The 17804-nt window shown below is 36.8% G+C and overlaps 1 protein-coding gene across 2 annotated transcripts in view; it reads right to left on the reverse strand.

The window, feature by feature from the left end:
- Nucleotides 1–17804, reverse strand: part of EPHA3 (EPH receptor A3) — a 230290-nt gene that overhangs the window by 34595 nt on the left and 177891 nt on the right. The window contains exons 7-11 of one of the 2 annotated variants that reach the window (XM_085304912.1): nt 15244–15403; nt 13682–13784; nt 13157–13224; nt 9067–9192; nt 2512–2697 (exon numbers count right to left, since the gene is read on the reverse strand). In XM_085304912.1, the coding sequence (XP_085161038.1) occupies nt 2512–2697; nt 9067–9192; nt 13157–13224; nt 13682–13784; nt 15244–15403 (643 nt within the window). Of the gene's footprint in view, nt 1–2511; nt 2698–9066; nt 9193–13156; nt 13225–13681; nt 13785–15243; nt 15407–17804 lie in introns of both variants that reach the window. The other variant, XM_085304911.1, reaches the window with a different exon arrangement.

Raw genomic sequence — 17804 nt, forward strand, 5'->3', positions numbered from 1 at the left:
ATGACATATGAGAAGACTGAGTAAGATTATAAATCTTTCAAATTATTAAAAGAGCATTTTCTTGACTTACTTGTTCACCCATATTCAGAACGCCTTAAGTGCAGGGTTTCTCTTGCATTCAGTTGGAAATGTGTCCATAATAAGAAGCATATGCTCGGAAGCAACACTGTGTAGTTTTAAAAGAACATTCTGCATTCATTTATCAAAACAGGGCCGTTTATACATGATAACAACTTGTGTCAACAGTGTTGCCGAAATTTATTATACTAACAGGCTACAAATTGCTGTAAATTATTAGTAAACTAAGCAGAACATGTGTGCTGGTTATTAAGACTACTGCCTACAGGGCACCCATGAGAGCAGTGTAGCAGGCAAGCTCAGAACAGAAATCAATATGAAGCAAGGGAATATTTCTGCATTGGAGTAAAAGGCTCAGATCCTGTTTAGTGGGTGCACCTCTTTCATATCTCCAGTCTGTTGACAGACATATCATACCACCACAGTTTGAGTAGTTCTCACGTCAGATGGTCCTGTTTTAGAGACCCTGACAATTTCAGTTATTAGGAGTTTCTTCAGAAGACCTACTTAGCATGAAAAGTACTGCTAAGGGCCACCTGTCAAAAATAATTTTGTTATGGTAAAAAAAGTCACATTGCCCATTTAGTATGCATTACCTGTATTGAGAGCGATCCAGCAAATACTTCACAGACTCTCTACTGATTATACAATAAACTACCACTTTTGAGTGTGATTTAATAACTATTATTAAAAAATATGAACCCTTGCTAATTTGTCATTAAAATATATTAGTTAATTTTTTTCTTAAAAAAAATAAAAACCTTCTTGCCTTTCTATCACCTTAGCGAATGTTAAAGAAAAATAAATTATAATCTTTATTTGCTTTTATGTCATACAATTTTACACAGCAAAATTGATACAAGTATTTCCAAGCTAAGGAAGCAGCAAGGCAGAGCAGTTTTCACAACTCCTGTATTACTGTTTAAGATACTTGGAGAGATTTCCATTGACTTGAATGCAGAATACTCAGATCTTGCTCGCTCATACTATACTTATATGTGAAGGCAGCCGGCAATCCAAAAAACCACTGAAACAGATAGTAGTCTGTTGTGAATGCAACAACTGAGTAGCAAAATTATCAATATTCACTTACAGAAGAATACAGGAAGACAGCTATTCAGAGTGCATTTGTAACACACATTCAGAAGCAGTGCACAAAATTCTGTGTGTAGAGCAATTAAATTAGTTTCAAATGTGCCACATCAACAGAAAATGTAACAAAATAGATTTTTTAGCTTGGCTAGGTACAGACTATCCCTGGCATTTCAGAAAATCTGGGAAAGCCAAAAGTAATTTGGACTCCACAAAAGTACGTGTCACTAAAAAGCAGGAGATAACCTGGAATTATACAGCTAGATCTGGCCATYCTTTTCTAATGGAACTGTAAGACCTAACCTGAAGAAAAATTTATTTATTATTTAAATCAGCAAAATAGACTTTTGTGAATCGTACCCTGAGAAAATATTGTTATGGTAACTGTGAGTCTTCATAACATACAGGGTTTTACAAACCTTTCATTGTTTATTTTTAGACACCATTTTTTTCGTTTTTATTTCATATACTTCACTTTAATAACCTGTGAATTTCTTCCACCCATTCCTGAATACAAACATACATATGTTTGTAAAACCTTGCACCATGCATTTTAAAAAAATAAGATTCCTTAAAAACACCAAACCATCTACTTAAAATAAATTATTTTGTATATTTTTTCCCAGTTAAACTGAAAGAGTCCTCAGCACATTTCAAGCTAGTTCACTGAAACTGCAAGAAGCTCTTCTTCCTGAAGACCTATTTTATTGACAAGAGTCCTCTATGATTAATCACCCTACAGAATTTTTAAATTCCTCTTTAGAATTACAGAACATTCTTGAATTTTTGTTTTTGATAAGAGTAAGTTATATCAGACCTTATTGATCTCCCATCTAATAATTACTACAGGACTTTGACCATTAAATTTATCATCTGATGCTGCAACGTATATTTAGAAAGTGTACTTGAAGTCTGTGCATTTGTATGTCCCAGAACAAGCCAGTTCTAGTATTTCAGGCAACCTTTCTTTTCTAATACCAACTATATTTGTCTTTCTATGTCAAGATAGAGGACAACGAGTGGCATAATCAACAAGAACCAGTCCTACCTAAAGAAGCCAGAATCTCAAGCATCCACCCAAATTATCAACATGCACTCACGACACACAGCACTGCCAGCTCGCTGTTATCTTTTCTGAAGGATGCTTGGTACATATTTATGAGGGTTATGACATAAAAATTTCTGGAAAGATTTGCAGAACATAAACACTAATGATCCCATTCATTTTATTCTATTTTGCTTTTCTGTGAAAGATGGGAGAATCACAGAATATTTAAGGGCCCTTCGCAAGCCTTCTGGCCCACCCCCCTACTTAAAACAGACGCCTCTTTTGTGTCTTACTTTTAGTAACAACTCCCTCTAGTCGAATGATATTAGGGTGGTCAAACTGCCCCATGATGCTTGCTTCACCGAGGAAATCTCTTCTCTGTTTTTCTGTGTAGCCAACTTTCAGGGTTTTGATAGCCACTGAAATTTCCTTTTTAGAAGGCAGCTTTAGGCGCCCACTGCACACTTCTCCAAATTCCCCTAAAAAGTGTGAAAATGACAAAAGATCAGCATTCAATAAAAGATTAGCATTCAGTAGAAGTCCTTGAAGTTTGATATTTACTGATGGGCCAGAGACCTGAGTTCCAAACAGACAACAATTAACATTTCCACACTTCTGTTCTCCAGCCGTTAAACTGGACAATATCACTTATTTACACTSTATATTCAAATGACTGCAGAGCAGAGGCATGCATAAACGTCACCAAAGAATTCTTCTTTTCTTGTTTCAGGTGATGTACTTTAAGACAACAGTTGGAGGGCTAGCTGATTAATGCAAAAGTAACAGAATAGTGATGCATCCCTGGGAACATTGATACAGTCTTCATTTGTACCAAAGGGAGATCGTTCAGCTCCCAAGCATTTTACTTTTTTCAATTGAAGTAGCAAGATAATTTGTTGGAAAAGAATGCATCCATCTAAGTGCCAGATGAAAAAAGAAAGCTATAAAGATTACTGTTATTTTAACATTACTTGGATAGSATCTAATAACGCAAATGTACTCTATAACTACAGACCTACTGGACTTGATACTGAGGTCACTGTGAATTCCTTGAGATCGCTAAACAGAAAATAGAAAATATCACTAAATTATTACTTTTACACAGCACAGTTTATCATTTGTTATGTAACTTCCAACAAGACTGCATAAGGAAAATTATCTTAGCATTCAAATGCACAAGTACAAAATATGTTGGCAGGTTGCTTAAACAAAAGAACTCTCTTGCAAATTCCACATTTACTTAATGAATACAGAGCAATTATGCACAGAGGCTTTAATATCGTAAAGAAAATATTCTAAAGTAATTGATTTTTGATTCCCAGTTATCTACCTCCTCAATAGTAGACTTCATATACTAAAACAAAATGCACGTGTAGCAGCTAAATTAAAATAACACTAACAACTTTTGGTCTCCCTGTTTCTATAGCAAAATAATTGAGTAATGAAAAATATAGGAAAAATAGATAATGGATAAAAAATGCAAAGAATATGAAGGTAAGAATTGTCTTACACATTTGTTCATATTTAAAGGCAGGGAGAACATTTTATTGGACAGACAARGAAAGAGCATTTTTTTTCTTCATACCTTTAGTGTTGCTGGAGTGCTTTTAATACTTTGTTCTCTGGTAATAAATACTTTCTTAGGTTCTTTTCTCAAAATATGTGGGATCTAAATGTAAATAGTCCCTCATATGCCATTTTTGTCAAGCAGCATTGAGTAGAAAGCTTGTCTTGGAAACAAACAAGCCCTACAAATCTAAATCTAGCTGGAATCATTTTCATACAAATTGGGAATTTTGTTTGTGATTGCAAGTGAAACATCATAGAAAGAGTTATTATACTGTCTATACATGAGATTTTCCCACTTAATATGTAATAATCTTAAATGCAGTATAGCAACAGCAAAGGCTCTTGGAGCTCATTAGCACAACACTGATTCTTTTCTTATCTGTGCAGATGATTGTTTACATTAAGCAACATCTGTGAAAACTAAAGATGACCAGAAAGCATATAAATAAGACATTCTTAATAGGCAAATTTAAATAATGACACTTTCAGTAGATTTAATGCTTTGAAAATTGCGCTGGATTGAGAGCCCTAAATTGAAATCCTCCTGCACCATTGACATCAGAGACACCACCACATAGGATCTGTTTTAGATTTTGTCTTCAGCCCAGCCATTTGTAGACTGAAATTTTTCTTTCATCAACATGCCAATGTGGAACTGCAATTCAAAAAGGATGAAAGGAGTCACAACAGTGACCAGAATCCTAAAAATCAGGACTATGTGTGTTCCTGTTCAAGGCTCAAGGAACCGAGGTTCTTCATATACAACAAAGATTGAGGAGAGAGAGACACGATAATAGTTTGAGCATATGGAAATTATGGTTATAAGTAAGACTGGCACCAACTCCTTTTTGTATACACTAGGGACAAAACACAGAATTGTTGCAAATTTCAATAAAGCAAGTTGTGTTAGAAAAAAATTCTAACACTGAGGACTCTTAAAGAGTAGAAAAGATTTTTTAGAGAGACTATGAACTTTTTATCTTGGAGATTGTAAGGAATCTGTCAAGAATGGTACCTAACAAGTCCTGTTTGGGACAAGGGGGTGGACTAGATGACCTCTGGAGGTCACTTTTTAGCCTTATTTTCAAAGATTCCTCTGTTAGACCCCCAATTTAACTGAAAAACTGAACAAACACTTCATATGGCAATAACCTTTCTCTCTTGGTGACCCGGGCGAGATTTGAGTCAACAACATAGAAGTCTCCATGTCTTATTACCATTTACTGAGATGCCTCATTCTCTAGGCATGATATTGTACTGCTAATGCAATACCCCCCCCCCAAAAAAAAAACCCTCGAAACAGCATATATCTTTAGATACATAGGAATATACAAGTAAAATGACTCATCACATCCACTGTTTCTAATGTTATCAGTATTTCRTGGTGACAAGATAGTCAATAGCTCAGAAAATAAATTGTAAAAGCTATTACTAGTAACAAAAGGGTGTTGAGTTYTAGTCAGACTTCTTAATAAAAAACATTCAACATCTGCAAGCTAAAGTGATCGGTATACTTTCTTAAGAGCACACGCTGCTTCAGTTCAAATACTAACCCCAGCTCAATACTGCCAGAACACCACAAAGAGGAAGACCAAAGCATGTCTTTAAGGGAAGGGAAAAAAGTGCTTAAAATAAATCTTGTGATGTCCAGGTTTGTATTCACTTTTCTGAAGGTTTTAATGGTCCAAAAAGCTGTAATAAGCTGGCCTCTGAAAACTATTGTTCAGTCACTGTCAGTGGAGCTTWTATCTGTGATTTCAGCAAGCAATCAATCCTTCATTTCTGACCAGAATCAGGAATAAGGTGCTTATTTGTTATTTGACTTTTGGGAAGAAAATGTTAYGGCTGACATGCATCTACTCTGTCCCATTTAGCAGTGACCGCACAATTTACAACTTGGGTAATTAACTGGATCCCAGAAGCCCACTGAAACCAGGGGGTGCTGCAAGAGACTGAAAATTGGACCCTTCATAGCAAGCAATAAAGCCTACTGTTGTCTGTGAATATGAAAAGAGTTTACTTTCTTGGGAAAAAATCTGTTGGTCATTACACAAACATTGTTTTACTSTCTGAAATGTCCAGGCCAACTACTTTAACCTTTGGTTCTCTCATACACAGTGCAGAATGGATGCTACATGAGTCTATCCATCTGATTGATCAATATCCACAGYGATATATATTTACACCACATCTCTTTCCAGAAAAAAGCACTATATGCTCCCATCAAGAAATGGGTTGGATTTCATAAGAAAATGTTTAGCAGGAATGAGGCTTTGTGTGCTGCTCGGAAGGTKGAAAAACTGGTACAGAGCTTAAAAGATGATAGGTATAAGCTTTTCTGTAAAGCTTTGTAAAATTTTATTTTGTATTTTAAAATAGGCTATACACATGACCATTGTATAACCTGCCAGGCAGACCAGCATTTTGCCTATTTTTATGTGGAAAGCAAACAGACATTATTAGGAGGGCCGTATATGTTACAGATCTCTTCAGGAGCTCCTAATTTTTTTTTAAATATGCTGTCTATTGCATCAGTGAATGGYATTTGCTGTGCATTTAAACCCAGGGGACAAGTAATAAATGAATCTGTGCTATCAGCTGCTGCATTACTTTTTTGTGTTTTAAATCAAGATTGCACCGCTGTGTATGGAACTCCCACAGAACAGGAGAGGCAGCTATGCTGAATGCTTCAGAAACCTTGTGAACCCCATCAACATCACGGTGACACACTACAGGGCCTCACTGAGACACTGCAAACCCCTGCCAGAAGGTAACGGAGAGGAGGCCCCTAAATGTTAGAAGTGCTTTGCCCAATAAAATCTTCTGCCACAAGCACGTCTAAATGTCGAAAGAAAAGCGAACGATTGTTTTCAAGTTCTGCAAAGCATACACGTAAGTCTATCCCAAGTCAAGAAAAGATTTTCCATAGTATCCTCTTGCGACCCAATTGGTTTTAAACTTTTATTAGTGATTTTCTGACCTGAGTCCATAAAAACAAGTAGTTGTTTTAAAGGAAGGAATTATTATAATGAAAAATATGAAAAAAGTGGTTCCTGACCTGAATTTTCTTATGCTGAACCCTTCACTAAAATCCCTTGTGTTTTTCTTGAGGTTCTTTTGGATGACAGTATTTCCTTATTGCATTTGAGTATGTTTTCAAAGCTATGTAAACTGTCCGCTATTCTTTTCTCAGAGACTTATGGCTAAAACTGTGAGGAACTACTGGGAAAAATATGCCAGTATACCAAGATTACTTGGGTGATTTGAATGTGTTCTTACTTACTTCACACTTCAATACAGTTAAATGAATCCCTTCTTCTCAAATTCCTATCTTTTTCTAATTTCATTCACACCTGCATTTGTAAAGGARAAGGGCAGGAAATGACCAAGTCATTCACTCAAATAAGTCACTGACTCAAGTAAGAGACAGGAAATGCCTTTTTGCTTCTTGGRAGGAAAGAAGAGAGTGTTCCTGCCAAAGCAGGCTAGGAGGCACCACCTGCCATTCACATGTGCTTGGTAACACTCTGAATTCGTAAGCTACCACATGCCGAACGTGACAGCAGTGTAAAGTCACGCTATAAACACAGTTTGGAAGCTCCCAGCAGCCTGTACCTTAATTTCATTTACGCTTCCTAGCCTAGTACTTCCTATTGGCATTTTGGGGGACTGCTAATAGGATGCCCAGGCAGCATGAATGTAAACCACGGCCAATAAACAAATCATGGCTTTACCATGTATGATATTATGCATGAGCTCAACCTTCAATGTAGAGGACCTGAAGGTTTTGATGTTGAACCTATTGCTACTATCACTGAAGTGGAGTGGAGCAAAATTCATGAAACCTTTGATTCTTTTAGGATACATCTTTTTATTGAGGCTCCTCAGAAAATTGTTCCTCCAATTTCAGAATACGTATTTGACCAATTTTGGTTTCCCTTTCATTCCCATGCACACACTGATTAAAAATATGTCCAATGAGCTTTAAAATATGACATATCATTGATTTTTATGAATTTGTTTTCAAGACTTACATAGTAGATACAGCCTAAGTTAAAGAAGTTTATATTTGTGAATCAAGGCTCCTTATAGTCTTACAAAAAAACAACTGCTCTTGGACTTACTTTTGACTGACTCCTTTCTCTATACCCAAATTAATTCTGTATTTATGTGCAGTGAGCAAACAGCTTTGCTGCCTTTACTGAAGATGATGGAGAACAGTGCTCTCTTGTGGGGCAAAATGAAGGAACAAAAATTCTACCTTTGTGGAAAATAATCTAACTTTATACAAGCATTTAAGCAGCTACAGTAAAAGAAGGTGAACACTGCTTCTTTTCACTGGGCTATTTGGGAGTTGCACTGAATGCAGTAGCTTGATTCTAGTAATTTTTTCCCAGTGAAAACCTTTTGTTTGGAAGAGTTTGTCTCTCTCCCATCTTGTGGTTTTAATTCAGACAGTAAATTTAGGTAGAAGCGAAAAAAAAATGTTAGTAATTTTCAATATATTAAAATCAATAGTATGTAAATGCTTTAATTTAGCAGGAAAGCTAAACACCTCATGATTTTCTGATTTGACAAGACTATCTGCCACTTCACATGAAGGAGCAAGCACACATCTTACCAGGAAGTACATACTGCATCGCAGCATGGACAACTTGGTGTGATGAGAATTTGTGTAATCCAGTCCCTTTGCTACAAAATCTGTCCACTTTGACAGTTTGTTTTTAGTAAAACCAACAATGCATGGCGTCTGTATGGCTCGGACAATTGGTTATCAGACAACCCTTTCCTTCTAARTCAATAATTCAAATTGAAAGAAGTGACCAAAATCAATCCAATGACCAAAGGTCACTGCAGTTTGATGGATGTGTGGTGACTGGTATTAAATGAGTTTGCAGTTTCACTCGAGGCCTAACAGTCAAGAGACCTTGGAAGGAAAAAAAAATCTTCAAAGTTGATACCATTTTCGGTGTCGACAGATTTTAAAGAGAGAGAGAGAACTGAGGCATGAGTCTGAAACCCCCTTTTCACTCCTATCAGTCCTGGGTCCAAGTGTGGGCTGATGGTTGTCATTTTAAAAAAATGTCTTGTTATCTGTCAGTTTTGGGAAAAATATAGATTTGTATGTACCTAACTTTTCATACGCACTTTAGTCAGCTGTATGATCTACAGTGTTGCAGACCCAAGAACATTTCAAGTCATGGGTATAAAGCCCCAGATGTAAAATAGTGTATATAGTAAAAGAGTTATCTTTAATTCAACATATCTGTTGTTATTACCTGCTCCAACAACTTTATCAATGGATATATTAGAAGCATCTAGTTCCTTGGCAAATTCATGGACAGCTTGATTGGGATCTTCATATGTATGTGGATCTACGTATGTTCTCAGGCCTGGGAGTTTTACTGTGTAAAACAAATTCAGAGAGAAAATGTTACTTAGAGTTAATTAGCCCTTCTAAGAAAAGCAAACGAGACAATAGAAATCAAATCAATAGAAAAAACAGTACACTGCTTCCTCAAATCAAAGTGTTTTTGATATAGAGTGAACATGTAGCTCAAAACCAGAGACTAGTGTAGTTATTACACAGAGGTTTGTAAAGCAATTTGAAATATATCTGCACTTGCTGTATTTGACTGCCTCTCAAATTTTAAAATATTGCCTGYCCCCACAACTTGTTCTGTTCAGATGCTGCCTTACATTGGTCTTTTCAGGGTACCAACCCAGGGGCAAGGAATAAAATGTGTGATGCCACAGTCAGTCTGAAGACTTCTTAAGGAGAATATATGAAGGAGAGTACATTAGTTCAAGTTTTTTCTAAGTCCTCCAACAAGACGCATAAGGCAAGAAAATTTTGCATGAATATCACCCCCACCCCACCACACTCCTCCGCCTAAAACCTTTCCGATAGTTAACTACACAAGGATGGCAAACAACATTTCTCGTTACTCAAGTTTGGTTCTAGTGCTAAGTTACCTCACATCAATGTTACTGTTTCATCTCYTTCTACAGCTCCCTGGCCGGTGGCTGTTCTGTTCGCTTGGGGCAAGCACTAGCTCAAATGACTGAGTGATTTTAGGRGTGGTCTCAAGCTCTTCCCACCTCTCCTGCCAGCAGGACTGGGGRGATCGTGGCAGGGGGAGGAATATATTGTCATTTCTGATCTTCCTCTCAAGCAAAGATGCTGAAGCCAATGTTCCTCCTCCCTTGGCTCAAGGCCCTGCTTGTGCCTGTACTTGATAATTTGTGTGCCTGTCTCTGTAGTCACTTAAAAAGACAAAGACATTTCACTAACAAGAAGTAAAATAACCATTACCTAGCTTGAAGTTTGCTACTTCTGTTTCTAACACAAAACTTGCATTCCTGGACATGTATTCTAGTTTTTCATAACTTTATYCGTTGGTCTTGTAAAAGATACTGCCTCCTCCTACAAACATTGCCTACACTAAGGAATACCTCTTCCAGCTTGGCATTATTACAATGCATCAATTTGTTGACCTCTAGTATAGTTAAACACATTTTGCTGTAGTTAGGCAGATGGGAACAATGCCTTTGGACCATTAGTTAGAACATACTATTGTTTTGTCAAACAATGTATGTGAAAAAAATCGATTTTATGGAGATTTATTGGCCTCAGGACTGACAAAAAAAATGATAAAAATGAGTTCCCAGGCTAATTGCCTCAAAAACAATGCAAACTAAGACTTATGTTCTGAACAGAAAGGGCTGCACGTGTGCAGAATTAAATGCTGAGTGTGCTTCCTTTAAGAGTCTGATGATTACAGAATTACTTGCAAGTAAAACAAAAAGTAATTGGCTGTTGGTTAAAAATCTTATAAATGCTCCTTTCCGTCCATGCTGAATGTACATTACAAGCTCCCTCATGCCCCCAATAAAAATAACAACAATTAAAAGCTTCTGCACTGTAGGGTTTTTGGCTGCTGCATTTTAATGCTGACCCCAGAGGTTCCCAAATCAGGTGATAGTGGCTGCAAGGAGAATAATCCCTTCACACCAATAATTAAGGGCAGCCTGTATAGTAACTGGGTTCTGTCATGAAAAACAGATAATAAACACATGCACATGTGTTAAGCTGTACTACTTTACAGCTCATTCGGTGCAAACATAATAATTTACATTTTCATTTTACCAGCATGAATTGCCCTAAGGGTAGCAAAAAATAAAAATGCCCTAGCGAAAGAAGGCAAAGGCAGAAGATCTGAGGAGGTGGAACACATTTTTGCTCCTTTGAAGTAATATTATAGGATTTGTAATAAGGCTGCAGGGAATAGCTCATGGCTGGGGCCTTTTTTAAAGTAATTCAGAATAAACTGACTGAAATAAACCAGCTGCTGTATTTAAAATGCGGGAAGTTTATGACAGCCGTGGAAGTTACTTTATCCTCTTAGTTCAGAAAAGCAATTCTCTCATATGCTTTGAGAAAGACTTTAAAATAGCAGAAAAATAAGGTTTCAATAGCCACACACACACATACATACATACGAATCCTAACAGATAAATATCAGCAAAATCAATGAGTCATTTTCAAGAATTTCTAAGAGAGAGACCAGATTCATGATCAACTGTGTTCTTACTACACACAGGATCAGCATGGCACTACTCAGAAAACAGTACATAAATATCTAAAGCCAAATTAAATGCAATTTAATCCACAGGAATTTAACTGCACTGACTTGTTTAAGAATAGTGATTGCAACTTTCCATTGTGTGGGTGTAAGGAGAGCAAACTCTGACCTGTTATTTGTCTGTAACACTTTTTTTACTGGCTGCTTTTATTTTATAACCTAATTAAATTTGGATGATGAAGCATTAATTCTACAGGCCACATGTAACTGCATAGATGTTTTTGAGCCTAGCTGGTTAGCTGCTGATGGGTAGCATGAGKCAAGTCTTCTATCATGGCATGAGAATGCAGAGGAGGGAGCATATGTGTGCTTATGTGTTTGTATGTGCATGACTAGTTTGAGATAAGGAAAGGCTCCAAACTAAAAATAATTATATGAAGTCAGAGACCAGTTACTCCATTGCCACTATGATTAAGAAGCAGTTCTAATTTYTAACAGCTGTAGGTAAACTCTTCATTAAAATCTTAACTCAACATTTCAGTATTTGGTGGGGAGACATCTGATTATGATACCAACAGGTCTCTTCTTGCAGTAGCAGCAGTGGTAGCAGCAGAGCTACTATTGTGCGTGAAAGAATATACAAAGAAGGAAAATGCTTAGGTGTAAAATGTATTAACCTTATAATGCAAAATGCTAGGCAACAGGGATACATGCTTCAGCACAATCTACATGGTGTAGCTCAGTAATGATTCTTCACATTGCAGGGCCAGGATCAGAGATGAGTTGAAATACTGCAGAAGGACATCTCCCTCAGTTATGAGTCATAGCAAGCTGCKTCCTCCAGGTAAACAGCACAGACTCTCGGGTTCAAAATGTCAACACTTCTTCCACTGAGCATATCCTAATGGGATATCACTCCATGCTGTTCCTTTCACAGGACACAACTTAAAGACCTAGAGCAGCTATGAACAGAGACCCATCTAACCCCATCAAAAATAGGTATGAAAACATCAGAAATAGGTAGGTTTGGGGTTTGGCTTTGGAAGAAGTTTCAAGAGTATGCCAGATTACTCAGGATGAGCAAGATTTTATACCCTTAGCTATATAMAATTTCTTCCTGACTACACCATAAGTTTTGGATACAAAGACTACTTAAGTCAATAGAAAGGCATTCATCCTAGTTGTGCATGAGACCTAAAGAAAGCATAGCTAAATTCATTCTTTTAAGTGGGCAAACAGACCTTGAATAAAATATATTCAAAAAAACATAATTCATCAAATTAAGAAACKTAAGAATCTTTTTTTAGCCTATGCTTAGAATAATTCCAAACTACATTTATTAGCAGGTCAACTTTGTTAAGCAAGCAATTTTCACAGTCCCTTCAGCAGTCATCAAGGCAGGTTTAATTGATTTTATATTTTGCTTTGGGGAAAAAAATGTTATTGTTTAGATTTTATACAATTGATAATGTGGAAGCTGAAGTTCTGCTCTGCATTTCAGCAACGCACAGCAGAATCAATATTATGTTGCTAGATCCACATGCATTGTCTGAACACAGACAGCAACATTTTGTTCATTACTAACCTGAATATGGATGAAAGATTTTGAAATAAAGACTAATTGGTAGGGGGAAATCTCCTTAACCACAAGAGAAGACACAATTCTCTGCCCAATTTTGCCTATGAGGTATGACTGTTTTCTTTTTTTTCAATTGAAAAACACTAGCTATCTTGGAGATTAATTCAGCAGAGCTGGATGTGTTAAAAGGCATCGGTAACTTACAATGGCCATTCCCAAAATGTAGTCTTTTCTCATCAGTACCATGCTTAGACTTCTTGTATCCACAGAATCTACAAGCAACAGAGAAAAAAAAATATAAAATTTTATTTGTTAACTGCAGGTGAAAGCAGAATAAAATGTTTTCCCTCCACAATTAAATGCCTGTTTGAAAGTTTAATGATATTTACATTCTCTGTACCCTATAGAGGCATGTTATGTTCTCAGGGAATTTGAGGAAATTGGCTAATGAGAGGATTTGTTGATTTTTGACCCCTACAGTTTAATTTTACAATTGCCTAAGAATGTGTTTATAGCATTTTTTAACAACTGCTGTATGATTGGGGCTGCTAACATTAGCAGGCTCATTACTAAGCATAAAGCAGTACTGAGAGCTCCCTGGCAGCAGACAAAGGGGAAGGTGCAGACCAGCCACTCYGCTGCCCAGCAGTATTCGATTCGCTGTGCTCATCGAGGCCCCGGGGGGAAATGGAAGTGGGAGTAAATGTGTAAAACAGATGATAAACTAACCTCCCAATCAGGACGTACACCACAACTGTGAGGAGAATAATGGCCACTGCGGCTGAAATGGCAATCATTACGACCTGGCTATTCTCACCGGAAATGGAGAATGCTGCAAAGTTAACACAAAAATATATACATAACCCCCTCACCAAATATTATTTACATCACAATTGACACTCACATAGAGAACAGACAGATTAAGTCACCACTATATAGCTTTTGGCTTCCTGCCAAATATTTAACGCACTGAGTAACTTTTCATCAGACAAATAAATACAAGGGAAGAAAGGAAAAGAATTCTCTGAAAATTTAGAGAGGTTGTTGCTGCTAGAGCTTGTTTTTAGCACTGCTGATTGCAGTAACTGCTGATAAACTGATATATATCTGTGTATGTGTGTATATATATATGTGTATACATACGTGTGTGTGTGTRTATATATRTATATATATATATTTATATGTATGTGTGTAAATATATGGAGGGGTTTTGGCTATGGTCAGTAAGAAATTTTTCCTCGGCAAGAATTCCCAGCCAGTCAATAATTATCATTGTTATTCTCTCTTCTGTGYGACAGAAAGTGCTTTAATGAATTAAGCTTCATAACTAAGCTTCACAGTATCACTGTGAAGGCTGAAAAAAGGCTGGGCACACAGATGCAGACAGAAGAACTATCTACAGTAAGTCAATGCCTATAGGAGAAAAGAAGGGCTTTATTCTACCTAACTTTGGATACTTCCTTACAGTGCCTAAGCGAGGAGCTCCGCTGCGCTAGACAGCCACTTTCAACTTCTAGTAAAGAAACGATCTGATTTACTATGTAGCATCAAGTGATGAGAAAGTAACATTTAAGATGATGAGCTCTTTTAAGAGTCCTTCTGATGTAAAAACAGAACCTGTAAAGAATATCGATAAGGTTATCAGATAAAAAATATTACTATGACATTACAGAAAAGAAAAAGGAACGCCAGCCTAGTAAATAACTTGTCTAAGGTTATGTAGCAATTTAGTGCCAGAGATGAGAAGAGCCAGACTGGCCAGGTCCCTGACCAGCTACTTACCTGAATGACCAGCCTTCCTCGCCTGTGCATATTAGTTTCAAGAAAAGGCTACATAGAGAAAGTGGCTCTGCTCCTCAGTAACAAGAATTACCCATGGATACACGTGACTAATGGGCAAATAAGATATTAATTCTCTTGGAGCATGAGGTTTATAGTCCATAGGATCAGGCCACAAACTTGCAACAATACGAACCTATGCATCTATCACTGTATTAGGCTTCTTCTCTCAGTAGGAACTGCAGTCTAGCAAAGTACTGATTCTGGCATTAGGTAACAGTAGGGTAGAGAATGGAAGAAAATAACACCTGTGATAATCATCGCATATTCTTTACAATATGTTTCAATTTCAATGATAAAATATAAAGTTATACACCAATATTATCCAGAAAGATGCATCATAAATAGTTATGAGTCACATTCACTCAACTAGAAAGAGAATGAAAGTAGTCATTCAAATCAGTCAGAAACAGGATAAGATCTCAATTTAAGACGTTTGAACAAATACATACAATCTGGACTGGTTTCAAATTCAAACTTGCGGCTGTTTGTCCCATATCCAGCTGCAGTTCGGGCTCGAATTTGGAACACGTAGGTGGTGTCAGGTTTGAGGCCATTGATAGTAACATTGGTGCCTCTTGCTCTTAGAATAGTATAACTTGTCTCTTGTTCCTGCTTTTGGGAAGAGAAATCATCACATTAAAATCACACCCTACAATAGAAGCAAGAGATGGCATAAAATTACYATAAAATACCTGGAGAGCACTACCATGTTTTGAGTATTTAAAGCCTAATGACAGCTTGTGCAGCTATTCATTTTCAATCAACTAAAAATCTGTTGATTAGCAAGAAATTTAAATCATTAGAGCTTCTATAGCCTCTTACTGTAAATCAAATACTAGACGTGCTAAATATATGACATTTCATTAAATGGCTTTGTACTGTATTTGTCCACAGCCTGCAATACGACAAGAAAATAAAGATCAAGGCATTATTTAAAAACCATAAACCAGATCTGCCTACTGCACCAAACTGGAAGACGTAATAGGCCAATTTAGAGCTTTTAGGGCCTTGCAGAGCTATTGCAGGACCCAGTTTTTATTGCCTTGTGTTTTATAAGGCAGTGTTTACCCTTTACAACAGACTGAACAGAATTCTACTCAAACTCCTTACCTTAGTTCTGTGAACAAGCTAATATAACTGGTTTACTATTATGCCATAAAAACTAAGAGCTTAATGCATCAATCCTCATTTGGGCAAAACCCCGCTGAACTTGCTCTTGAGTGAGGCTTAGGCTTTAGTAGTCAGAAGGACATATATGATCGCTTCTTACTGCTTTTTGCCAAAGAGCAAAATGTGTGCCTGATAGAGATGATACGACTCACAGCTACACTTTGCTTAACAAGAACATATTCCTGATATAATGAATTTTCATATAAAATAAGAAATAGACCACTTGCTAATTTAGTAAGTTTGGATACACTTCCACACTGTGCAAAAAYCTAATTCTGATGAAAATATGTCTCAGTCCCATTGTAATCACATTGTCTAAAATTTTAAACATGCATTTGAGGATATTGCTTATATTACTAAAGCCATCCTGAACCAAAAGAGCAGTTGGGCCTCCTAAAAATGGCAGCTGGAACTGCCTCAGGGAAAATCTTGGACAGTAGCCACACACGTGGGGAACTGCGAATCTCAGTTGGTTAGGTTCACAACGATGACCATTTTTTATTTTGGAGGTTTGGGGGGTTTCATATGTTGCCTTGTTGCTTTGAACAGTCTAAAATACACCAGAGTTTTGCCTGGTTGAAGGTTGAATTGGACTTAATCTATGTTGAATGCAAAGAGTCTCACCTGATTTCTCCTATGTTTTATGATACGGTATTTGCTTGCAAGCTGCTGCGCTTCTGACTTTGACAATAGTATACTTAGTGCGGAGGCACCTGCAGTGAGGTTAGAACATATTCTGCGTATTCTGATTGTCAGAGTCAGCTCATCCTTCATAGGAACTATATGAACAGTGACTAGAGCTATTTTACTCTGTTTGGTCTGCAGTGCTGTCTAACGTACAAAAGTTAGGCATAGTCCAAGTTGCTAGGCTGACACTGGRAACTATTCACTTTCATGCTAAAGAACCTCAGTATCCCATTCTTGGCGATCTCTAATACAGACAGAACCAGAGATATTCACACTATAGTCAAGGAAATTACCAGATTCTGCACACAGTATTTAACATTATGTACATTGGTAAACACAYTGGAAAAAAAAATGCTAAGCCTGTACCTAAAAGTTACCATCCAGAATCAAAACCTTAAATGGGATGAAATAGACCTATTCTTCAAAGAATTACTTCAAAAGCCTACATCATGAGCTGTTCTCTGCACATTATGGATGAAAAGGAAATCAGTATTAGATTTTTTACACTATTGTTTTTTGATCCTTCTCTGAAAAAGTTGTACTTTGGGGGGAAAAAGTTTTCAGGAAGATATTCTCAGGAGCTAACAGGTTTCTCTAAAATAGGTATTTTTGCAGTAACAAAAGCCTAGTATTTTAATTTGCAGACTTTGCTTTTACTACCTCATCATTCAGTTGAATACTATTCTAATTTCAAAGACATAACAATCTTATCTTTAAAATACAAAATCTTTTGTGTATGTTATGACTGGACATTCATTTTGATCTCACTTCAGGCTGCTTTTACAAAATGCAAACATTTCCTTTTTGTGCAGATACATACCTGCAAGGGAATATATGGTCATGGCCACGTCTGCTAATAATCCTCAATGGAACTTGGAAAATAAATGTTTAAAACAATGGTATGGAGGATGTCACAGTATCTTAGTTTACAGTAAGCTTTTTAGGCACAGATTTTCTAAGTCATTTTTTTATGTTAATAGCAATCATATCAGTGAAACACCACATAAAAGCCCAAGTTTATCTTTCCTACGGATGAAGTAAAACTTCAGAGATACAGCACTATAGCTGCCATAAGCAGAAGGAATACACAAAAAGGAGAGCCAGTCTTTGCCAAGCAGAACTTTAATCAAACACTCAGTTTGATGATGAATTT

This window comes from Rhea americana, unplaced genomic scaffold (genome assembly GCF_003343005.1).
Source record: "Rhea americana isolate MKP2758 unplaced genomic scaffold, rheAme1 scaffold_213, whole genome shotgun sequence".
Classification (NCBI taxonomy): domain Eukaryota; kingdom Metazoa; phylum Chordata; class Aves; order Rheiformes; family Rheidae; genus Rhea; species Rhea americana.